Source organism: Pavona decussata, unplaced genomic scaffold, assembly GCF_977016875.1.
Source record: "Pavona decussata unplaced genomic scaffold, jaPavDecu1.1 SCAFFOLD_366, whole genome shotgun sequence".
In the NCBI taxonomy this organism is placed as follows: Eukaryota; Metazoa; Cnidaria; class Anthozoa; order Scleractinia; family Agariciidae; genus Pavona; species Pavona decussata.
In genome coordinates, this window is record NW_028145742.1 from 2133876 (window position 1) to 2160044 (window position 26169).

At 39.6% G+C, this 26169-nt stretch overlaps 1 protein-coding gene and 1 long non-coding RNA gene across 2 annotated transcripts in view; one reads left to right on the forward strand and one right to left on the reverse strand.

Moving 5' to 3' along the window:
• LOC146452729 (uncharacterized) overlaps positions 1–26169 on the forward strand; it is a 65342-nt gene that overhangs the window by 31313 nt on the left and 7860 nt on the right. The gene's annotated exons all lie outside the window — the stretch shown is intronic.
• Positions 1211–26169, reverse strand: part of LOC146452736 (uncharacterized) — a 32672-nt gene continuing 7713 nt past the window's right edge. Inside the window, exons 9-28 of the mRNA XM_085097732.1 lie at positions 25979–26002; positions 25453–25655; positions 18020–18401; positions 17730–17756; positions 17547–17588; positions 16775–17139; positions 15579–15783; positions 14973–15278; positions 14145–14320; positions 13427–13808; positions 12572–12598; positions 12193–12231; positions 11402–11766; positions 9463–9655; positions 8769–8804; positions 7379–7554; positions 6499–6880; positions 6130–6165; positions 5016–5471; positions 1211–2779 (exon numbers count right to left, since the gene is read on the reverse strand). Of these exons, the coding sequence (XP_084953858.1) occupies positions 2136–2779; positions 5016–5471; positions 6130–6165; positions 6499–6880; positions 7379–7554; positions 8769–8804; positions 9463–9655; positions 11402–11766; positions 12193–12231; positions 12572–12598; positions 13427–13808; positions 14145–14320; positions 14973–15278; positions 15579–15783; positions 16775–17139; positions 17547–17588; positions 17730–17756; positions 18020–18401; positions 25453–25655; positions 25979–26002 (4466 nt within the window). The 3' untranslated portion in view covers positions 1211–2135. The remainder of the gene's footprint in view (positions 2780–5015; positions 5472–6129; positions 6166–6498; positions 6881–7378; positions 7555–8768; positions 8805–9462; positions 9656–11401; positions 11767–12192; positions 12232–12571; positions 12599–13426; positions 13809–14144; positions 14321–14972; positions 15279–15578; positions 15784–16774; positions 17140–17546; positions 17589–17729; positions 17757–18019; positions 18402–25452; positions 25656–25978; positions 26003–26169) is intronic.

A 26169-nucleotide genomic window follows, 5' to 3' on the forward strand; every position in this document is an offset into this window, starting at 1 on the left:
TGAGCCTGCAGACGACCCACCCCCCCCCCCCCCGTCCCCCGGGAGTGCGAATCCTGAGCGCTGTTACGAGTATCATAAAGATTTTGTGTTGTATTGCATACTGGATTCCGTCTTCCAGAAGAAATCAACCTCTTGATTTCTCTTTTTTTTCTTGATTTCACCACACATGTTACAAAAAAGCAAAATAAAAGTACAAAAAAATATATATTACAGAGAAAGTGGTGAGGAAGCCTTAGGAGAAACCATAGGGCTTATTTTTTTATTTTTACTGTTATTATTATTATTATTATTATTATTATTATTATTATTATTATTTATTTATTTATTAGCCTTAGACACACAATACAACATTTACAGTACTACGAACTGCTTACAATGCTTACAAAGTTACAATACTTACTATACTAACCGTAAACAATCATGCTATACTTACAATACTAATAATACCTACAGTGTTCACAATACTTACAATATCTTACAATATCTCGCTTTACTATTAATATTTACAGTGTTTACAACATTGCACATACATTTAATAGAGGAAAAGAGGCCAAAAGATAGATAATTAAATAAGAAATAAATAGATAAATAAATAGCTAAATATACTAAATGAAAGAAAAAAATATTGAGCGAAGTTAAACAAAGTAAGGAGGAGATCTTTGTAGCATATATCTGATATATAGAGAGAGGAAAGTTATATTAAATTCTCACTTTTCCATTGAAATTTTAGGTTAGTTAAAAACTGCACAAAGCTAGGGTGTGACTCAGTCATTTTGCATGCATATAAATATTTCTTCGTGAAAAGAAGCAACGAATCTAGTTGGCGGCGTAGGGTTCGGTGCACAGCGGGAGGGATTGTATAATTTTAAAAGAGGAATTGCTCGTTCGGCAAATTTATTTGTGTATTTTCTCATACATTGAACCAGGATAGAAGTATTGAGAAGAAGACGAAGAAGTATCATCCTGGTTCAACCATAGGGCTTATAGAATAAGGCTTCCTCGTGGCAGAGTTGGGATTTTTAACCATGTTATTTCAATTTATATTATTTCTTTATGAAGCTTACTGCTCGGTCCCACTAGCACTTGTGCTATAAACACTGCCGAGGGTAAATAAAGGTTATTTATTTATTTATTTTATTTATTTATTTATTTATTATTTATTTATTTATTACATATAATGTTTGAAGACTGTGAGACGGTCGATACAATTACAGTTAAAACGAATAGACGGGAAACGATCAATAAATATTTGAGAAAAAATAGCATGCAAGGTCAAAAATAGAAATTTAGTAGTTGCTGTAGACTGATATATTGTTTAAGGGTAGATTTAAAGGGGGAAAGAGATACTGAGTTATAAATGTCTTTATCTAAAGAATTAAAGTACTTAGATCTTTGATAGGGTACAGAAAATTGTCTGGCGTTGGTTCTGCAAAAGGGCAAGTTAAAAGCATGAGCAATTCTTGTGTTGTAGGAATGAGTTTGGTTATTAAGGGGGAATGCATTCTTAAACTTACAGTGTAGAAGAGATTTTTTTATAAGAGTAGATAAATTTACCTAGTTCTAAAGAATGGATGTTATCGAACTTAAGTATATGAAGTTCCTTGAAGATAGGGTCTGAAGGGGCATCAAAAGTAGACTTACTTATAATTCTAACGACTCGTTTTTGTAAAATCACAAGACGACGGAGGTTAGTTTTGTAAGTTGAACCCCAAACAATGTTATAGTAATACAGGTAAAGATTCTTTCTAACGGTTTTACGCATTGGCAATCCGTATGGAAGACAGCAATACTGAAAGAAACATTAGAAGGTAACTCACTGACCTTGCAGAAAATGGTGCTTAAAAAATAATCGGTCTAGAACCTCTTGTAAAGCTAAGAAGAATCGAACTCCAACTTGTAGTGAGTTGAGAGAGACAAGATCCTTAGTTGTCACAGCAACGTGCACGTCATCAGTGTTAAGCTTGATTGGAACTAAAATTTATTCTATCCCAATTTACATGCACTATTGTCTACAGGTACAATATATAATACATAGGTGGTATAATGGGATTTCGATAAGTAAAATTCCTTATAAAACTGAACTGATAAGGTAACAGGTATCTTGAATAGAGGAACGTCACATTCTAATTTGATCATTATCGCTCGTAAGGTTTACACTTGTCTTTTACATTATTAATCTGTCCCGATGTCAGTGCTTCGTTATAAACTTGCAAACATGAAATACGACCTCGGAAATTTCTCCTATCTCCTTCTCGAGCTCCCATCCTTATGGTGTAGTTAGTTGCCAGTTCAATGTGGCCTAAATTTTTTGAGTCTTCACATTTACCCTTTACCCACAAACAGGCCTCTCCGGTTGTGTGATCATAAGTCGCGCCTACATAATTCCACCGATTTGGGACAACCTTAGTGCTTTGCAAAGGATCAGGCTGGCTTAATTTGTCATGAGTTCGTTCCACAAAGTGAGCAAGTAATTTTCTCGGTTGTGCAAGCCAAAGATTTGCTCCCCACCCATCCCTTTTAAAATTGAAGATAGGTCCTTCCTTCTCTGGGAATATCCATGCCAAAATAGTCAAGGAGTCCTTTGTATCCAATCTGCCATCATTTGGAAATTCGATGTAACTTTCTGGCGTTCCAAGAAATGAGAGTGAGCCACCGTCGTTGCCATCCGGCCCAAGCGCTGGTGTCACGTGGTTAATTTCTCCAGGAGGATTTCCTCCAATCACGTCTCTTGCTTCGTACCTGGCGTTCAAAGGAAACAGAGCCACCGGACGAACATTGGCTGAAGAAGATAAAAATTTTAAAGATGGTTTTGACGATTGTCCACATATGAGCATGCAATTCATTAGTCATTAGAGACATTTAGAAATACGCTAGCGGCACACGGCAGAAATGACCACGTGACCATGTTTATCCTGCATTTCCGCTCGCTGTTTTCAGTTTCCCAGTATAATTTAGTTGTTTTAAAGTGGTATCAAAGGCCATAATTATTTTGCACTATTGTCATCTATGTACTAATTTTTTTCAATTAAGCATAAACGCGAATCTCAAATTTGCGATTTTCGGTAAACGCGATTCTAAATCTCTCTATTAAATAGAAAACGCCATTACTGAGAGTACCAACAGTACTGAACAATGCGCGTTCAACAGTACAGTCGCAGATAATTTTACAGAAACTCTCGTACAGGGTAAATCAACAAGTGAGAAAGTTGTGCAGCTTTAAGGAGAGCTAAGGAAGAGTTATTTTCTGGTTGATTTGTATTTCATGCCATTTGATTTTACCGCCTGGTTAGAAGATTGGAAGAGTCTTACCGGCGGTAGGTCATTTTCCTTACATTTTAACTGTGCGCTGTACAAAAGCTCTCAAAGTTTTCTTCAATATTCCCTAATGGTATTGATAAACAAAAGAAACCAAAACGAGCATGATTTATCTGCTCCATTACTCAACACTTGATCGAGTATTAATAAGAATAAGGTGTGTTATTTCGCCCACTCCTTCTGTACGTTCGCCTGTGGTGTAGTTGCTATCGCGTCTGCCTTGAATGCAGGAGACTGTGGTTCGAGTCCTCGCCAGCGAACCATATTTTCACATAATCTGCTATATCTTGCTTTTACATGTTAACTTACTTTGTTCCTTTATTTATTTATTTATTTATTTAGCTTCTGTAACACATTACAGATCATAAAAGTTATCCTATGGAAAGTATGGCTGATTCACTTAGTACGAACAGTCTTTGATTTGCTGTTTGTTTCATGTGTCATATGAAGCTTGCAAGACGTGGCTAATTAAGTGTACTCATACTCGGTAACTTGCATCTTTTGAGGTCATTTTGAGACAATTGCGGATACTTTACGTCTAGCTCGCACTCTTATCTTATCTTATCTGTTATCTTTTCAGGTATGCCTTGGTGGTTCTGGTGGGGGGTGGGGGTGGGGCGAGGGGGCTGGTGTCTTGTATTAGTCTTCTATCTTACAAAATTCAAACTGATAAACAGAACCGTTCAGTATTGAACACTTTCTGTACCTTTCTTGGCAGTGCTCATGACTTGGAACAGAAACTAACGAGAATTTTAATAATAAATCAGAGCAGGTTTTTGACCACGCTTAAGCTATTTTATTACTCATTTAACTCAGTCAGTCTGTGTATCTATTAAATTTTCAAACGTTTCATGGTTTGTAAGACAAAACTCCAACATGTAAATGTGACCACATGCATGCATCACTATCCCTGCAGCCTCTGAGCTGGTTTATTGTCAAGCACCTGTCGAAAAAGCAAGCGCAAGCATAAGCAGCAGGACTACCCATCTTAGCAAAGCACAACGCACCGCGCTGACTACTGGATTCTTGCGCTTCAGCCTGTGCTTATCTCCTGAGGCCGTGGGTAGTTTGAAAGACCCCTGCGAAATATGCACGAACACCCCTAGCTGGTATAATAACCTGGGGGGAATCTAAAAAATTTTCGGGTGGGGGTGTGCCGTTTAATGGGACTCAAAAACTCCTACCTTAAACCAGACCAAGTTCGGCTACATTTTGCAACCCTATTCTAAAATAAGGACCAAAAAATTCCTACCCTATCCCAAACTCGCTATTTTCCAGAAACTCGGTCACTATCACTGTCCATCCGAAACAAATCTACGTCAGTACAACAACAACAACAACAACAACAACAACTAAAACAGACATTTTAAGTGTTAATTCCAGGGAAACCTAGTGTATACTAAATTCTTCAAGCTATTGATCAGTTTCCTGGAAAATGATACCCTATTCTAGACAGAACCTCGCTGATTTCTATACCCTATCCCAGACTAAACTGGTTCAAAACCATACCCTTCAAAGCGGCACATTTCTATATAGCTTATATTTGGGAGCCCCCTTGTGCTTGTGCTAACGTCATGCCAATTTCACATGATTTTCGTATACTTGCCTATGTTTTTGCTCACCTCTCAATTAAATTATTGGCTAGATTCAGCATTAAATACAAATATCAAATAACAGTCTAATAATTGTCAAAGCTGTACCTAATAGTCCGTCGGAGAAGAAATTTTCCTTTGCACGCTCTTCTTCATCTCGTCCGACAGCTATGGTTTCCACGTCTCCTTGCTTGCTGAATTTCTTCGATTTACCGCTATAGATGATCTTCTTCCCTATACTTTTCAAATTTTCGTCTTTTGAGTAAATCTGACTACCTGAACTTGACCGTCCAGAACTTCCTTTGATGGAAGTTATTTTTGAAGAAGTTGAACTTCCGCCAATTGAAGAGGAACTCTCCCTTGAACTTGAATTACTGCTCCCTCCACGCTTGCTTGTCATAATTGAGGAGGAACTCCCCCCTGAACTGGAGCTGCTACCGCCACCTCCCGTGATTGCAATTTGTGACAAACTGCTTCTTCCACCTCCTCCGATAACCGCACGACCTCCCACAGCTCCTACATCACCGCCTGTATCTCCACCCCCGTCGAGAGCAATCTGCCCTCCTAAAGGATTTAAAAAAATCATGTATTGTGTAATGATTATAACGAAGACTTTTATTAAACTTTCAGAGAACTGTAGAGAATTAGAGAAGCACGTAGACTACTTCTATATGCAACACTACACTCTATTTGTTATAAAAAGGTGTTAGTCATCGTGGTTTGAAATTATAGATCAAAATGTTGTCTCATGATTGTGTAGTACGGGTGTTGATCGAGGTGATCGCGATCAACACCTGTGCTAAACAATCGTGAGACAGACGATTACTTTTGAGGTACAATCTGTTTTTCACATTTTCTGTGATTTGAACTCTTATTCGGTAGTTAGGAACAGACATCGACTTTTCAATGTTACAACAAATTATAATAAGTGTTTACTGTTTTTGGATTCGCGCTGTTACGACTATGAAACAAAATAAGTTGACTAATCCCGTCAGTGTCTGTTTGTGTTAGAATCCTTTCCGAAACGTTTTTCCTTCAAACTGAGTCACTTAAAAATTTTGAAAAAGATGAGATGAGGAACTCAGCATCATTTATGTTATACTGAATCGATACAAGTCTGTACTTTCTGACAAACGCCCATTTCAAGACGAGGTCAGTTGCTTAAGCTGAAATAAAAATTTTACAAGTTTTATATTATTTAACCAGTTCAGTAATGTATTACCTGATGATCTCACTGTTGCTTGAGATCCACCGGACGCTGTTGAAAACGAGTTTGACAAGTTAGACAAAACCTGTTAGTGCGATAATGTGACAAAGATTTCTTATTACACTAAAGATTATTTCGCTGTCGGCTTTCAATAGTTAAATGAAGAAATATGAAACCAGGAGGGTTTTCATGACGATATCTTACATAATAGTTGCGGCGTTTTGATTGGCCAGATGACTGCGGTGCTGTTGAGCAAGCGCAATTAGTTGTGTTTTTGTTTTTTCTTTTTTGTTTCTTCACCCTTCGGTGGCGTTTTTTGGGTACGTAACGTAACACAACAGTCTCTTAAATGATTCACCGCTCCTGGACAGTCTATTAACGTACCAGTACAGGTGACTCCCACGATTTCCTTGACAATCGAGTCAAGATCTTCAAATTTTGCTTCTAAAACGTGCTGTGCGTCTGGATCTGTGGCCATTTCTCTCAGCTGTCCCATATTATAGCCGTTGCCGACTCCTACACTAAACACGGTACACCCTGAGTCTCTCAGCTGCTGCGCAGGCGCGCCAACATCATCATTTGATACACCATCAGTAATAATTATAGCAATGTTAGGGATTCCAGGACGGGCGCTTTTGTCAAAAAGATCCGACTTGGCTTTCAGCAGCGCATTTCCAGTTCTAGTTCCTCCTCCTGGGTAGCTCATCCCATCAATTACAGAAAGAATTTCTGACTGTGTGTAATGCTCGTCAAAGCCCGATATAATCTGCAATAATAAAATGATACTCTGATTAATTTGAAAGGCAATTCTTATTCAGAAAACTCTTTATAGCAGCGTTAATGGAACTAATTAGAAGATGCCTAGGCAACATACAATTTTGACTTGCACTTGTTACTTGACATATTAAAGCCGCTTTCAATTGAGCGTCGTAAAAGTGAAAACCAAAACCTGGCCAATCACAACAGACGCAAACACCACAATGAACCAATCAGAAAACTCTTGCTAGCAATTTATGATTGGTGTTTGCTTTGCCTCCCATTGGCTAAGAATGTATCTAATGAATGTATTACGGGCCCGACTAGATCGGCAACTGCTACCTGTTGGCCAGTCCATGATACTAAGGTTTACCCTAGATCATTCAATAAAGTTGTTGTTGTCAACTTGTTTTCCATTGGATAATCTTCTCCAGGAATTCGCTTTGATAAAAGAGGTATTTCCACCGTCATGGGCATAATCTTTATTATTTTATTGTTGTTATTATACCTTTGCTTCATTGTCATAGCTAATGATTCCAACATGAGTTTCCTCTTTAGACACTTCAAATGCCTTGGTAAGCGCTTTGACAAACTTCTTAACCTTATCATAGTTCCCAATTCCAGCATTTTCAATGCTTCCTGAACCATCGACGATAAACGCCAGATCAACCTTTGCCTTGCATTCTATGGTCAGATAAAAATAAAAACTTATGATCCTATCATCTGATCATCATCATCACTGGCGAAGCAACTGCATGCTCAACACGCACAAAAGTACACTAACATTCAAATCTTATGACCAGAAATTATGATCTAAAAATGCAGAGATTAGCAAATGCCTAGTTTGTAGAAAATGGGCATCGATACGTGTAATGCGAGGCAAGAATGCTGCCTTGGCTTGCAGACGCTACAGAACCGTTTATCCCAATGCATACACCTAAAGCATTAAACATATGTGTATCGATTATAACGTAGATGTTACAGTCTGGTGAACCGCCCATAATACTTGCACAGGAAATACAGAGGCACCCAACAAGAACACTAATGAAAGCAAAAATAGTGGAAATATTGTTTCCTCCATTTCCGCGTCATTCAACGACCCTTTAAAAGAACGTTTGTGAAAGCTGACGCCATTTTGATCTGTTGGGATGCTTTAGCTGAACGTTTTAATTGCCAAAAATTTTTGGGAAAGGAATTCTATTCAACGAACAGTTAAGAACTGCGGTTGATTTTCCAAAAAATGCTAGCTGCCTTTTTCCGCACCTCTAACGACGTGTTTTCCCCTTCGATAAGAAAAGGCTTCGGGTAATATTTTTCCAAAGAAAACTCTAGTTTATCTTCACAATTTAAACCCAAGTTTTGAGGCGGTTAATATCTTTTCACCAAAACGAACCGTCGGGTGACTCTGAAAATAAGAGTCAGAATTTTTTTTTTCAAACCTTCTCAACACTTTTTTTCGTTCAAACTGAGTCGGCTAAAATTTTCGAACAAGATAGTCTAAGATAAGTACCGCGGTACCATTTGTGTTGCACTGCATCGAAATAAACGCCTATTTCAAGAAAAGGTTGCTTAAAGGGACTATGTTACCCCAAGTGCATGCGCGAGTTGATGTGAAGCACTTTGAAATCGTTGGCCCAACTTTGTCAAATACCTTCGGAGAGTTCAAGAAGCTGTTTTCATCTGTTTGAATCGCGTTCATCTTCGGAAAGTTAGCTGAATGTTTTATTTACAAAAGTTCGGTTTGTTGTGATATTTTTGAAAGCTTTTGCAATGGTGATAAAGCAAAAATCTCGCGACGGGCTGTAAGCAAATTATTCTCAACCGGACTCTACTGTGCATGTGCTCCAGCTGACATAGTCCACTTGTTGTATTATTTAATCAGTCGAGTAATATATTACCTGGTGATGGCACTGTAGATAGTGTTCCACCGCATGCTGTTGAAGAAGAGTTTTGACAAGTTAGACAAAATGCATGATCTGTTTGTGCGAGCAAGTGACAAAGATTTCTTATTCATTCACAAGACGTTTACTTCAGTATAGGTTGCCAACAAATCAAATGCAGAAATGTGAAAATGGGAGGGATTTTTTAAAATATATCAACCACAAGGAAGAGTGTTTCATTCGATATTCAAACTCCGAGAAGTGGGTTGAAAAAACGAGGAGCAGACGAGTCTTTTTAATCAACGTCAAGATGTTTAGAATTCGGATAAAATACTCTTTCGAGTGTTTGCTATAGCTTCTCGACCATTAATAATCCTGAGAAAATTCAAAGCAAAATTCACCGGATTTTATGATAATTAAGGTAAAATTTCCAAACCTCCTCCACTGCAGTGATTTCCATTGTTTTCTCTTCATGAATTATTAATAAGTTTGATAAGACCATATCTTTCATGATACTTGGAGTGTTTTGATTGGCTAGATGATACGGACGCTATCAGAAAGTTGATTAGGATACTGAGGTAGTCCCTCAAACTGCATGATATTGTAATTGAGTAACAATGCGCTAAGTTCGGTACACCTATTTTGACTGGAGTACATCATTAACATTCCAACACGTTGGAAATTTTCCCGGTTCGGCTATCAACATACTCGCCTTGACAGCATACCCTCTTGAGGTTTGGAAGCACCTGATCGAACTCATCATATCCTGCAGTAATAACATGTTTGGTGTCAGGGTCGGTTGCCATCTGTGCTAACTGGTATCTTTGAATTCCAATTCCTAACCCTAAACAGAAGATTGTCACTCCCATGTCTCGCAACTTCTTTGAAGGCTCTTGTACATCGTCCTATGAGAATAGATTATTACCATTTTAAATTTTTTTAAATTATTTCGCCACAAAAAGATATTACAAACAAGACACAATCAAATAATTTAAATCAAGTTACAAAGAAAAAGTGGCGAGGAGGCCGAAAACAACTGACTAGAAAGCTTATGCGTGCTTCGGTCTCCCCAGTTAAACTAAGTTGATAACAAATAATTAAGTTAGTTACATAGCGTAAGGACGTTAAATTGATAAAAGTAATAAGCTAGAAAACAAGGTGTTATTTATATTTCTTTAAAGGGCTTTATTAAAAGAGCAAATTGAATTAGAGTTGATGATTTCGCTGTTAAGGGAGTTCACTGAATCAAAGCATAAAGGCTTATTCTTCGAGTATAACGAATACAACTAAGGCCTGAGGCGGCGTCAAGAAACGACGAGGATAGATCTTTGGGCCAATATCCCTCAATTTTAAACCTGCTAATTCCCTATTCCTTAATTCCTCAGCTGTGTAAGCTTTAGCGGCCTTATAATTTTTTCAATAGTTTCTGTGCGGCGAGTGTTCTGCTTCGTTTTCCATCATGTTTTTCGTTTCTCCGTGGGTTCCCACAGGGTGCATGCATTTAGTGTTTGGCTTGAGCAAGGTGTCATAATGTGTTAGATTGTTTCGCGTGTATGCTTCAATGTAATTTATGCAGTTTCAATGTGGTTTATTATTCTAGGAAGGTGTTATAGCGTCAGTTGTAAGATGTAGGATCGTAGTTAAGATCTCTGGTTTTAAAGGCTCTTCTTTCGAGTTTTCACAACGTTTGCCTGTGCTGTTATAACATGGTGGCAGCGTGCGTTTAACTCTGTGTTCGTTGTCGACAACGTAAACCGTCTACGATGCCAGGAGATGAAGAAAATTTCGGTTCAAGCCTCGGCGTAACGGCTCAGCCTCAAACTTCGCAATCGACAATGTTTGACTAGATCTTTCCGCCCCAGCATTTAGAGTTGACGACTACAGGAGAAATCGCTGAGAATTGGAAGTTGTGGAAAGAGAAGTACAACGTTTATTTCGTCATTTCTCGGTTAGAAAGGGATTTGATTTGCCGTTACTTTGCAATAGAAATCAGTATAACTGTCGTGCTTAGAATGTATTGGAGAAACGTTGTTGTATTTTCTGAAACTATCTGTTGTAGTCAATTTTTTATCTCAGTTAATGTTTAGTTTTCCTTTCAGTGTTGTTATGGATGTTTTCCTTTTTTCACACTCTTTACAATCCATAACAACAAAGGAAAGCTAAAAATTAACTGAGATAAAAAACAACGAAAACATATCCAAGCACAGTACCAGCCATTTGTTATAAAACAGAATTACGACTGGCTAAAACAAGAGATGAAATCACATATATGCATGCTATTGAATTTTTTTGACGCCTCTACTACTATCATTTGTACACAAAAGAAGAAATTGAGTCACTCTTAATAACCTTTTTGTAGTGCTACTCCTCTATAAGTTAGTACCAGAGATGTTTTTTATGAGAATGATGTGGTATTCATTGAATGACACAGGCATACTTAGAAAAAGAAAATCCGAGTTCTCCCAACAGGGGTCGACACTATGAACTTCTGATCACTAGTTCGGATGCTCTACAACAGAGCTATATCAGACTCGTGGGAGCCACATTCTTGTGACAAACATCCTGCACACTGCTAGGATTTGAATGTTGCTGTGTGGCATTTGCGCAATGGAATTTTACTGTGATGTGATATATTTTTATAATAATCTCACCTGAGAAGGTCCGCCAGTGATAACAAGTAGAACGTTCCTTATTCCTTGCCTCGCACTCACGTCAAACAGACCAGTTCGCACCAGATTAAGGCCCACTCCAATGTTAGAGCCTTTATTCGGATATGGTATTTTGTCGATAGCAACTGTTATCGATTGAACATCAAAATATTTCTCAAAACCGAAATACACCTGTGACGTCATGAAAAACAACACAAGTCCTACGTGTGTGCCATCCTTCTTGATATTAAATGAGCTGAGAAATGTTTTCAAGAATGTCTGGCATTGTTGGAAGTTTCCTTGCTGTTGGTAATCTATTCTCTCAGAGACATCTAGCAGAACAGCCAGGTCTACTTTGGCAGTACACCCTGGTGAGGAAAAAGAATGCTTGAAATTATTCATGGAGAAGTATTTCGATATTGTGTAGAAGTATGACAGAGCTTGAAGAGAGTTCCTGGTAGTAGTGTTGTCATTATCTTTAGCGTTGTTCCGTTTCAAATCTTTCTAAGACAGTATGCTCCTAGACTGCCAATGAACCGAACAGAAAAAACTGAGCTGACGTTGGTATGAATAGGCCATCATTCCGTATAAAGAAAGTAGAATCAATGTGTATTAAACATTCATAACACGTAATTATTTTCAGACGCCATCTACTGTATTTTTATATCAAATGAATTTTCTAATAAACGATTAATGGCAGGATGACATGCGATTGGCCAGTCTATTATAAACTCTCTCTGTTCAAGAAGAGGCGACTCTCTTGGACAGGCTTTTCTAATACATCTACTTCTTACTAGTTTGCTGAGCTGTGGTCGGTGGCTTGGGCAATGGCTCTGCAAATTCAGAAGCTAAATATCAGCAATAAAGTAACACTGACATCAGAGGGGGGAGGCAGGAGGCAGCGTGGTCGAGTGGTTAGGGCCCCGGACTTGAAATCTGGAGGTCCTGGTCCAAGTCCCGCCCTGACCGGAGTCAGAGGTTCTAATCAGGAGTCCAACTCTTCGGACGCGCTTGTAAATAGCCAGCTGGTCTGCCAGCCAGCTGGTAAGTAAAGGTTATTTATTTATTTATTTATTTATTTATGTTGTATTCAATTACTAAACGGACTGTGTCATCAATTTTTAGTATCAACCAGTTGAAACGTATAAGGGTAAAGATGTAGAATACACTCACTTGGTGGCTGAATTGATCCTCCTGCACCTGTGAAACAGATTAGAGAAGATATCCTCAAATTACTACTGACAATCGCAACTTTATCACTAAAATACATGATTTATCGGATAATCAGAAAACAATAACAGTCAATTCTATTGTTGACTAGCATCTTTGCTTAAGGTGGCTCACAACAGTTCAGCAGTTTCTAGAACTTACACTTTGATGGATCAATAGTACAAAATCACTCTAAATTGGTTTATGCGACAGTAATAGTATTAAACAAATGCCTTTTCCAGCATTATCGAAGAAGTCATGGTCATTTTCTTAACATAATATGTTACCACAGCAACGGTATAACCTGTTGAAAACACTCATAATGTTAGCTTTAAGAACTTGTAACTCAAAAACGAGCTTGGTGACCAAAAGCTTTTATTATGGAACTATGACCAGCATGTTAAGATACAACGTTTTGCAAAGTTTAAAAAACCTTATATGGAGGGGTTCAGAACCACCTTAAATTTTCGAAACCCGAAACGAGGTCACCAATCTTCGCTTATTTCCTTCTTCCTGTGGCTTTTAGATGTGAGTCATTAAAAACAGTCCTTATAATTATTCGCCCGTTTCTCGAAAGTCCCGGTAACTTACCGGGCCCGATAAGTATATTTTGAAATGTTTTTTTGCCGATTACACAGTGATTACAGACATGGTACTCGGCCAATGTTGTCATAGAATTATATGATTTTAAAATTTAGTATTCAAAGCTAACAAAAATTTACTTCTGTTAAGAAACATTTATCACCAAAGACACTTATTGGGCCCGGTAAGTTACCAGGACTTTCGAGAAACGGGCTCCTGGGCGATCTATCAGCGTACCATTACAGGCCACTCCCACGATTTCGTCGATGATCGACTCAAGTGATTCGAATTTAGCTTTGAAAACGTGCTTCGAGTCTGGATCTGTGGCCATTTCTCTCAGCTGTTCCATATCATAGCCGTTGCCGACTCCTACACTAAACACGGTACACCCTGAGTCTCTCAGCTGCTGCGCAGGCGCGCCAACATTATCATTTGATACACCATCAGTAATAATTATAGCAATGTTAGGGATCCCAGGACGGGCGCTTTTGTCAAAAAGATCCGACTTGGCTTTCAGCAGCGCATTTCCAGTTCTAGTTCCTCCTCCTGGGTAGCTCATCCCATCAATTACAGAAAGAATTTCTGACTGTGTGTAATGTTGATCAAACCTCGATATAACCTGCAATGTAAATGATACTTTGATGTTTAGAAAACATCAAAGCATCTTGTGAATATCTACTTGCTTTCTTATCCTGTAAATAATTTTTTTTTTCAATATAGTTTTACCATCTTTATTGTCTTTTGCTGTCTGATTAATGATTTTTTCTTTTTTTTTTTATCGTGGCATACCTGTAAACTAGCTGGTGCAGTTTGTACTGAACCAGTAAGGGTATGCTTCCTACGTCATCTTATCTTATCTTATCTTATCTTATCTTAAAACCTGGTCCAAAGTCAATTTATTAAAACATGGGAAAAACCACTTATTGTAAACCCAGAAGTGACTGAGTGATTCTACCTTTGCTTCACGGTTATAGCTGATGATTCCAACATGAGTTCCATCTTTGGACACTTCAAAGGCTCTGGTCAGCGCTTTGACAAACTTCTTAACCTTATCATAGTTCCCAATTCCAGCATTTTCTATGCTTCCTGAACCATCGACGATAACTGCCAGATCAACCTTTGCCTTGCATTCTATGATCAGAGAAAAATAGCAACTTGTGATCCTATCGTCATTCGAGAAACAACTGCTCAACTAGGACGCAGAAATGTACACCATACGTTCAAATCTTATGACCTGGAATTATGATCTAAAAATGCAGGGATTACCAAATGTCTAGTTGGTAGGAAAAGGGGATTGTATAACGTGTAAAAAGAGGCAAGAGTGTTACCTTGTCTCATAGAAGCTTCAGAACTCTTTAATTCCTCAGTTGTTTTATTCTGAGTATTCAACAATCCCATTTATTTCTTTCACATAGTTTTGTTTCCTCCGAATACGAAAAGCAACTGAGGAATAGAGAAATCGCGAGACTAGCGTTCCTGTACTGACGTCACAGCCCGGCTGTCCCAAGTCTCCCTTCTCGCACGGCATTGTACTTAAGCGGAAGTAAAATTTGACACTTTTATATGCCTCAAAAGCGTTGAAGAAGGAATGTTTTCTCGATTTTCATCCGAGAACAACATGGAGATTTGATCAAGCCAACAAAAAAGTTATGTCATTTCCTGTGATAAAAGGGAAACTTAGCATCATTTATGTTTACACTACATCAAATAGACGTTCAGTTTCCGATAACAGAAAAATATCTTAAACTTGTTATATTATTTAATCAGTTCAGTAATTTATTACCTGATGCAGGCACTGTTGATAGTGATCCGCCGCACGCTGTTGAAAACAAGTTTGACAAGTTAGACAAACCTGTTAGAGAAAGCAAGTCGACCTCTTTCCCAGGGTCTTCGCAATATTCAAAATGGCGGATAATTGAAGACCCTGGAACACGCTGCCAAATACTCCACGAATCGTGAAGTATTTTATCACGTAACACACTTGATTTTCGTATTTGGTACACATTTCCGGGGTCAATATCAAGCATGTCCCAGAGTCTTGTCCATTCTGCCATTTTTAATATCGAGAAGACCCTGGAACATGCTGTAACATACAGAATCAAAGATAGAGATTATTTCAGTATCAGCTGTCAACAGATCAACTTTAGAAATATAAAGCAGGAGGGTTTTCATGGTAATTACGACATTCTGATTGGCTAGATTATACGGATAATACCAGAACGTTGCGAACTGAATTTAATCTCTGAAATTATAGTCGTTGATAAAGGTACCGAGGCGGTCCCTCAAACTGATATTGTAATTGAGCAACAATGAGCTAAGTTCGGACACCTATTTCGATTTGTACATCATTAACATTCGAGCACGTTGGACATTTTCCGGGTTGGGCTACCAGCATACTCGCCTTTACAGCATACCCTCTTGAGTTTTGGAAGCACCTGATCGAACTCATCATATCCTGCAGTAATAACATGATTGGTGTCAGGGTCGGTTGCCATCAGTGCTAACTGGTTTCTTTGAATTCCAATTCCTAACCCTAAACAGAAGATTGTCACTCCCATGTCTCGCAACTTCTTTGAAGGCTCCTTTACATCGTCCTATGACGAAAACGGTAAAAATTAGACAAAGAACACCAGGATTAGGACTTGAAGAAATGAAAAAACTAGAGCCGTAGATTATAGCAAGAATAGGTCTGGTGGATCTTTCACTGGCTAATTCCTCTTCTCCTTGGCTGTGTAAGCTTTAGCCTTGATAGATAATGATAATGACATGTAATGTGCTTTACAACACAGTGTGGGGGACTTTACCAGACTGCTTGTTGGTGCAAATTGCAAGCCTACTGTTCACAGTCAACTGAGTCAAGTAACAAGTGACAGATGCCTCCATTCCAGAAACAAGGCCAAAGCACAAACACCAGAGAATTCGTCTCCTCTTTGCGAAGAGTGTTTTAGGCCCCTACAGGTAGGACAAACCAAAACAGGTGTAGGATACAATGCCAAAGGTTTAACGTCCTGGTGGGTGTTGCGTTTCCTTTTCAATTTTTTGTGTTCCCCTGCGGATTCCATCAGGATGTGTACTTTCTTTTCCTAGCTTACGGCGAATTCAGTGCATTTTCGGTTGAATTTTGACTTAAGATGCAATAGTAGTTCTTGCTCCGTTTTCACGTCAGGACACTTGATGATACCCCCTGTCCAGTTAAAACGCAGTCATCATACTCATTTAGTAGTGTTCGGCTTGTGTAAGGTTTGCTTTGCCGTTACTTTGCAATGGAAATCAGCACAACTGTCGTGCTTAGAATGTATAGGGGACACTTGATCGTAGTTTGTGAATATATCTTTACAGTACCAGGGATATGTTCAAAACACATGTGGCTGCACATACATTACTGATTGTGTTCTATAGGACCGTACGGAATTACGGCCAACTAGAACAATTGATCAAATCGCAAATGCCAATAAATGGTTTGGGACGCCTCTATTAAACTGTACGCAGAAAATAAAACTGCGTGACTGTTTTTAGTTAGAATTTTTTTGTAGAATCTTTTTAATATCTGTATAATTCTTTTTAATATCTGTATAATAATCTCACCTGAGAAGGTCCTCCAGTGATAACAAGTAGAACGTTCCTTATTCCCTGCCTCGCACTCACGTCAAACAGACCAGTTCGCACCAGATTGAGGCCCACTCCAATGTTAGAGCCTTTATTCGGATATGGTATTTTGTCGATAGCAACTGTTATTGATTGAACATCAAGATATTTCTCAAAACCGAAATACACCTGTGACGTCATGAAAAACAACACAAGTCCTACGTGTGTGCCATCCTTCTTGATATTAAATGAGCTGAGAAACGTTTTCAAGAATGTCTGGCATTTTTGGAAGTTTCCTTGCTGTTGGTTATCTATTCTGTCTGAGACATCCAGCAGAACAGCCAGGTCTACTTTGGCAGTACACCCTGGTGAGGAAAAAGAATGCTTGGAATTATTTATGGAGAAGTATTTCGATATTGTGTAGACGTATAACAGATCTTGAAGAGAGTTTCTGGTAGTAGTCTTGTCATTATATTGTTCCGTTTCAAATCTTTATCAAGACAGTATGCTTCAAGACTGCCAAAAAAACTAAGCTGGCGTTGGTATGAATAGGTCATCATTCCATATGAAGAAAGTAGAATCAATGTGTATTAAGCATTCATAACACGTAATTATTTTCAGACGCCATCTACTGTATTTTTATATCAAATGAATTTGGTAATAAACGATTAATGGCAGGATGACATGCGATTGGCCAGTCTATAATAAACTCTCTCTGTTCAAGAGGAGGCGACTCTCTTGGACAGGCTTTTCTAATACATCTACTTCTTACTAGTTTGCTGAACTGTGGTCGGTGGAAGCTCGGGCAATGGCTCTGCAAATTCAGAAGCTAAATATCAGCAACTGATAAAGTAACACTGACATCAGAGGGCGTGTTCTATTCAATTGCTAAACGGACTGTGTCATCAATTTTTAGTATCAACCAGTTGAAATTTAAAATGCACAACACACTTACTTTGTGGATGAATTGATCCTCCTGCACCTGTGAAGCAGATTAGAGAAGATAGCTTTAATATGACTACCGACAATCACAACTTTATTACTAGAATACTGTACAGTTTTTATTGGATAATCAGAAAACAATAGCAATCACAGTTCTATTCATTTGTTGACTGGCATCTTTGCTTAAGCCGAAACGAGGTCACCAATCGTTGCTTAATTCCTTCTTCCTGTGGCTTTTAGATGTGAGTCATCAAAAACAGTCCTTTTGATTATTCACCTCTCCTGGGCAATCTATCAACGTACCATTACAGGCGACTCCCACGATTGCGTCGACAATCGAGTCAAGTGATTCGAATTTCGCTTTGAAAACGTGCTGTGCGTCTGGATCTGTAGCCATTTCTCTCAGCTGTTCCATATCATAGCCGTTGCCGACTCCTACACTAAACACGGTACACCCTGAGTCTCTCAGCTGCTGCGCAGGCGCGCCAACATTATCATTTGATACACCATCAGTAATAATTATGGCAATGTTAGGGATTCCAGGACGGGCGCTTTTATCAAAAAGATCCGACTTGGCTTTCAGCAGTGCATTTCCAGTTCCAGTTGAACCTCCTGGGTAGCTCATCCCATCAATAACTGAAAGAATTTCTGACTGTGTGTAATGTTGATCAAACCCCGATATAACCTGTAATGCAAATGTAAAGATGTATCTTAAGTATTGTTTCGAAACAAAAGCTTATTGTTGCAACAACAACAACAACAACAACAACAACAGACAACTAATTACTCGGGCCGTAAGGCGGACCGAGTTAAGGTTTCGGTAGCATTATCAAATTCTTTTTTCTTTTTGGGGTCGTGATGGGCCGAGAGATAAGACTTCGGGCCACGAGTTATTGTTCTCGGTCTCGTTTTTTGTACTCGGCTGGTACGTGTTACGTTTTCTGTCGTGTTATCAAATTCTTTAAATTCTCGGTCGCGTTCTTTGTTTTCGGGCCATGAGGAGTGTTTACAATATGCGAGCCAGATGTGCGACGCATGAACACTGACATGCGAGGCATGCGAGGCATGAACAACCCCAACATAAACTGCCAACCGTTAAGCTAACCGGGGAGCTATTTAAGCTAACCTATTGTGCTATTTAGGCCAACTGGGGTGCTCTTTAGGCTAACCGGAGTGTTTTTTAGGCTAACCTGAGTGCCTCAAAGTTAGTTTTGTTTAACCGAAAATTTGGCAACTAAATCAGTCCATGACCTCGCGGCCCAAGATAGATAAAGATGTCTCACATTTACTATAGAAAAACAATCAATGTAGAAACGATTGCTGTCTTCAAATGAAAGGTGAATAACAAATGCTTTCCCCTGAATTTCCTTTAAAAATATAAACAGCGAAACATTCAAAAACGTACAAGAATATAAACGTACGCGTGATGGGTAACGTTACTCTAGATCCCGGGGGGGGGGGGGGGGGTACTCAACAGATGCTTGGGTAGGGAGGTGCGGCCCGGGCGTTCAAACCCTGACCCTGTTTAAGACACAATTTTCCGATTTCCCTATCCCGTTTAAGGAAGAATTCAAAATTTTCAGGTTAGCTATGACAGCGGATACTGGGCTACCCATGGCTGCTCCCTCTTGTTGCTCATAAATTAATCCATTATACTGGAAGTCTGTGGATCTTAGAACGAAATCCAAGAGGTCCGCAATCTGTGCAGGTGTTAAAGTAGTGCGGTTAGCAAGACACGGGTCAGCCTCTAGTTTCCGTAGCGCGGCTTGTACGGCGTCTTCGATAGGTACGTTTGTGAACAGTGATTCTACGTCAAAAGACACCATGATCTCGCTCTCTAGTACCCTCTCACCGTTGATAGTGGACACGAAATGAGCTGAGTTGTTAACTGTATACTCTGATTTCCCTGTTAAGGGAGATAACACATCGGCTAGGTAGGAAGACAGATCATAAGCAAAGGTGTTCACACAAGAAACTATAGGTCCCAGTGGTGTATTTACCTTGTGTATCTTAGGAAGGCCATAGATTCTAGGTGGTTGCTTATGTTTGGGCCTGATCTTATTATATACGGACTCTGTCAGGTGCCCACCTCGCTTCAGGTTCAGAAGCTTTTCAGTCAACTTTCGGCTCAAACGGTCCGTTGGGTCTTTATTAAGAAGTCGGTATATCGAAACACCTCATAACTAAACCATCAGTTATCTCGCAAGAAAAGAAACACCTCTCATAAGTTCTTGTTTCTAACGGTTATCCGTCTTCGTTTGTTAAAAACATTACGAAAACAAAGAAACAAACAGCCACAAAAGAACCTGCGCCTGAAATTAAATCTACTGCGGTGCTACCATACGTCAAAGGGTTATCAGAGGCTCTTCGCCGTTGCCTGCAACAGCAAGGCATACGGACAGTTTTCAGATCTGACACAACACTTAGATCACACCTAGTGCGACCTAAGGACACTGTCGACCCTGCAAAACAAAACGGAGTAGTCTACAAGATTCCCTGTGAGTGTGGCAAGGTCTCTATTGGAGAGACGGGAAGATCTATGCATGAAAGGATTAAGGAACACGATAGAGACATACGGCTTGCTCGAACCCAATCCTCCCACTCATGTCCAATATACACAAACGGATACGAATCGTCAAAACGCCCTCACCAATCGTACCATTGGTAAAAGATTACGATTTGTCAAAGACGCCTTACGATTCGTACCATTGGAACGAATGGTAAGCTCCTCATTCGATCGGAATGCCATTGGTGAAATGCATCTCATCAACACTTGTAAGCCGTGCAAAAACGAATGGTCGATTGGTACCATTGGTACCATTGGTACAAATGGAAAAGTAGTCGGTCGATTGGTTCACCATTGGAATCTGGATCTCAAGACAAACGTCATGACTTGAATCTTCCTTGATATATAAGCGAAATACCTTGCTCTTTAATGCATGAGCCGAAACAACATGAAACAAGCGCACTACACATGAATCTATCTCGTTCCTAAATCCACGAGCCGAAACAAGCATGCTACACATCAATATATCTCCTTCTTTAATGCACGATGGGCCAAAACAAGCGCGCTACACAAGTTAATCGGTGAGCCAAAACAAGCGCGCTGCACATGAATATACCTCGTTCTTTAATCCATAAGCCAAAACAAGCGCGCTACACATGAATATACCTTGTTCTTTAATCCATTAACCGAAACAAGCGCACTACACATGAATCTATCTCGTTCCTAAATCCACGAGCCGAAACAAGCATGCTACACATCAATATATCTCCTTCTTTAATGCACGATGGGCCAAAACAAGCGCGCTACACAAGAAGATTCCTCGTTCTTTAATCGATGAGCCAAAACAAGCGCGCTGCACATGAATATACCTCGTTCTTTAATCCATAAGCCAAAACAAGCGCGCTACACATGAATATACCTCGTTCTTTAATCCATTAACCGAAACAAGCGCGCTACGCATGAATATAACTCGCTCTTTAATCCATGAATTGAAACAAGCGCTCTACACAGAATGTAACTCGTTCCTTAATCCATTAACCGAAAAGCGAGCGCGCTACGCATGAATATAACTCGTTCTTTAATCCAGGAACCGAAAGAAGCGCGCTACGCATGAATAAAACTCGTTTTTTAATCCATAAACCGAAACAAGCGCGACACACATGAATACAACTCGTTCTTTAATCAATGAACCGAAACAAGCGTGCTACGCATGAATATTACTGGTACTCGTCCTTTAATCCATAAACCAAAACAAGCGCGCTATACGTGAATATACCTCGATCGTTCTTTATCCATGAACCGAAACAAGAACGCTACACATGAATATACGAGTCATATTCATGTGCAGCGCGCTTGTTTCGGTTCATAGATTAAAGAACGAGTTAAATTTATACGTAGCGCGCTTGTTTGGGTTCATGGATTAAAGGGTGAATTATATCCATGTGTTCCTCGTTTGAACAAGGTATATTGATGTGTAGCGCGCTTGTTTCGGTTCATGGATTGAAGAACGATTTTGATTTATGTGTAGCGTGCTTGTTTCGGATCATGGATTAAAGAACGAGTTATATTTATGTGTAACGCACTTGTTTCGGTTCATGGACTAAAGAACAAGGTATATTCACGTGTAGCGCGCTCGTTTCGGTTCATGGATTAAAGAACGATTTTGATTTCTGTGTAGCGCGCTTTTTTTGATTCATGGATTTAAGAACGAGTTATATTTATGGGTAACGCACTTGTTTCGGTTCATGGACTAAAGAACGAGGTATATTCACGTGTAGCGCGCTTGTTTCGATTCATGGATTAAAGAACGACTACCGGTAATATTAATGCGTAGCACGCTTGTTTCGGAATAAATAACGAGTTGTATTCATGCCTATCGCGCTTGTTTCGGTTTATGGATTAAAAAACGAGTTATATTCATGCGTAGCACGCTTGTTTCGGTTCATGGATTAAAGAACGAGTTATATTCATGCGTACGCGCTTGTTTCGGTTCATGGATTAAAGAACGAATTATATTTATGTGGAGCGCGATTTTAACGAGTTATATTCATGCGTAACGCGCTTGTTTCGGTTTATGGATTAAAGAACGAGTTATATTCATGCGTAGCACGCTTGTTTCGGTTCATGGATTAAAGAACGAATTATATTTATGTGGAGCGCGATTTTAACGAGTTATATTCATGCGTAACGCGCTTGTTTCGGTTCATGGATTAAAAAACGAGTTATATTCATGCGTACGCGCTTGGTTCGGCTCATGGCATTAAAGAATCAGGGTATTTTGCTTATAGATCGACCTATATTCAAGTCATGACGTTGGTTTTGAGATGCAGATTCCAATGGTTAACCAATCGACTGACTACTTTTCCATCTGTACCATTGGTACCAATGGTACCAATCGACCATTCGTTCAAGTTTCAAACGGCTTACTTGTGTTAATGAGATGCAATTCACCAATGGTGTTCCAATGGAATGCCAAGTCACTCTACTGGTACCAATCGTACCATTGGTACCAATGGACGAACGGAATCCGGCTGTACTCAAACCGAACCGTAGCAAAAATAGTCTAAGTCCCCTTAATGAGATGCAATTCACTAATGGTGTACCAATAGAATGCCAAGTCACTCTATTGGTACCAATCGCACCATTGGTACCAATGGACGAACGGAATCCAGCTGTACTCAAACCGAACCGTAGCAAAAATAGTCTAAGTCCCCTTAATGAGATGCAATTCACCAATAGTGTACCAATGGAAAGCCAAGTCATTCTATTGGTACCAATCGTACCATTGGTACCAATGGACGAACGGAATCCAGCTGTACTCAAACCGAACCGTAGTGAAAATAGTCTAAGTCCCCTTAATGAGATGCAATTCACCAATGGTGTTCCAATGGAAAGCCAAGTCATTCTATTGGTACCAATCGTACCATTGGTACCAATGGACGAACTGAATCCAGCTGTACTCAAACCGAACCGTAGTGAATATCGTCTAAGTCCCGTTAATGAGATGCAATTCACCAATGGTGTTCCAATGGAATCCAAGTCATTCCATTGGTACCAATCGTACCATTGGTACCAATGGACGAACGGAAACCAGCTGTACTCAAACCGAACCGTAGTGAAAATAGTCTAAGTCCCCTTAATGAGATGCAATCCACCAATGGTGTTCCAATGGAATGCCAAGTCATTCTATTGGTACCAATCGTACCATTGGTACCAATGGACGAACGGAATCCAGCTGTACTCAAACCGAACCGTAGCAAAAATAGTCTAAGTCCCCTTAATGAGATGCAATTCACTAATGGTGTACCAATGGAAAGCCAAGTCATTCTATTGGTACCAATCGTACCATTGGTACCAATGGACGAACGGAATCCAGCTGTACTCAAACCGAACCGTAGTGAAAATAGTCTAAGTCCCCTTAATGAGATGCAATTCACCAATGGTGTTCCAATGGAAAGCCAAGTCATTCTATTGGTACCAATCGTACCATTGGTACCAATGGACGAACTGAATCCAGCTGTACTCAAACCGAACCGTAGTGAAAATAGTCTAAGTCCCGTTAATGAGATGCAATTCACCAATGGTGTTCCAATGGAATGCCAAGTCATTCTATTGGTACCAATCGTACCATTGGTACCAATGGACGAACGGAAACCAGCTGTACTCAAACCGAACCGTAGTGAAAATAGTCTAAGTCCCCTTAATGAGATGCAATTCACCAATGGTGTACCAATGGAATGCCAATCCCTTCCATTGGATTCCGTTTGTGTGTATTGGACGACACTCAATCCTCCGCCGTTTCAGAACACAGCAATGCGACGGGCCACTATCCGCTCTGGGATGAGGTTAAGTTTATTGACCGAGACCCACATTGGTACACCCGTAGGGTTAAAGAGGCTATTCACATTAGACTTCACCCTGACAACATCAATAGGGATAATGGAATTGAAATTCCGGAAGCGTGGATGCCCACGACCAAACAACACAGCAGCCGATCGGTACCAAGGCGGACGGCCGAGGGAACAATTTCTAGTCTGAACGACGAGGATCGAAATCCTCCAATCAACAACAGCCTAAGAGAGGATCGAAACGCACCAATCAACACAAACCAAGGTGCTACTTATACTGTCACGCAATCAGTCGACACCATCGCCTGATGAAGACCAGCAGTATAGCGGTCGAAACGTCGCGATCCACATCTTTGTGACTCAATCATGAGACAAACGATTAACTCATCTATCAAGAATACACTAGTTTCTTACTGTATTTTAATGCATTGGCAATCACAATCTGTTGAAGCCATTAGGTCGTGTAGGGATACCCTGTTTAAGGCAGAAAGTAATAAAATAGATACCCCCTTCAAGACAAAACATCCTGAAAACCATACCCTATCGGGCCGCACGTCCCCGTTAAGGTCACATAAGGGAGTACCCCCCCGGGTCTAGATTATACCGAAAATTACGATCCGTCATTGACCCGGCGTCACATACATATTAAGACCGTACAAATGGTTTCTGTCTCTAAACGACAGGTGAAAACGTAAGGATTAAATCCCGGGGATTATAAAAAGCATTCGTATGACAAATGTCGTTTTCCCCTGTATTTCATTCTGACTCCAAGAAATGCAATTCTATCTGGTGGTTACTTATTGCCTCACAATATCTCTGTATGTATCTATTTGGTAGCCTGTGAGCAAGCTCTCTTGGGGGTGGGGGGCAGGAAGGGGAAAGAGGATCCACCGCCAAGAGAGCTTGCTCGCAGGCTATCTATTTGGGGGAATTGGCGATGCTGGAGGTTATCACTGTTAAAAGATTGTAGGCTTTACGCACCACACAGTCAAATATGGCCCGAGTATAAGCTGAAAACAGCTTCTTTTTAGAAACAATACTTAGAATCAGTCTTTTGTACGTTAGCGACTGTCTTAAGTGTTCCACTTACCATTGGGCTTATCTTGACTGATTTCACCAGTTCTACAATACATCAGTTTCCGAGTAAATTTGTTTTTTGAGCAGGTCTCAGAGGACCTTTAGAACGCCCGCAGTTCAAATACTCAATTAAAACAGAGCAATGGCAATTTGAAATATGAAAACCTGGTCCATAATCAATTTATTAAAAGAAGAACGTTCAAACATGAATCTGTAATAACCGAAGGGAAAACCTACTTGCAGAGATAAAAAAGCAAAGCATGATTACTTATTGTGTACCCTAAAATGACTGAGTGTCTTTATACCTTTGCTTCATGGTCATAACTAATGATTCCAACATGAGTCCCTTCTTTGGATACTTGAAATTCTCTGGTAAGCGCTTTGACAAAGTCCAGAACCTTTTTGTAGTTCCCTTTTCCGGCATTTTCTATGCTTCCTGAACCATCAATGATAAATGCTATATCAACCTTTGCCTTGCATATGGCCGTTGGAAGCTTTGACAATGTCGCTGTAAATTCAGAAGCTAAATCTCAGCAAACAGGCATGATATGGGAGGTGGTGCTCTATTTAACTGCTAAATGGACTGTCATCAATTTTTTTGTTGCACCCAGTTGAAAAGTTTAAAAATGCATTTTCACTAACAACAAATGAAGCCAGTTTTAATTTACTGTGCCTTTGAATAAAATGTGAAAACCAACTGCCCAACTAACAATCTTCCTTGGGAGAAGATTTACCGAAGGATGAAAAGCTAAGACTAAACAACGGAAAATCAAGGTTGTACATATACGTCTAGGACAAATTATGGAAGAGAAGTTAAAAATATGTACTTACGTGGTTGAGTTGGTCCTCCTGTACCTATAAATCAGATTAAACAAATTATCTGTAAAATTACCGGTTAAATTTATCACTGAATTACTTTATAGTGCGTATCAGAGAGAGAAAATGATCCCTTGAGTTGAAATATTATAACCAGGTATTATTAATTATGTGATAACTCGCACTCTTTCTTTACCGGCCAAGGA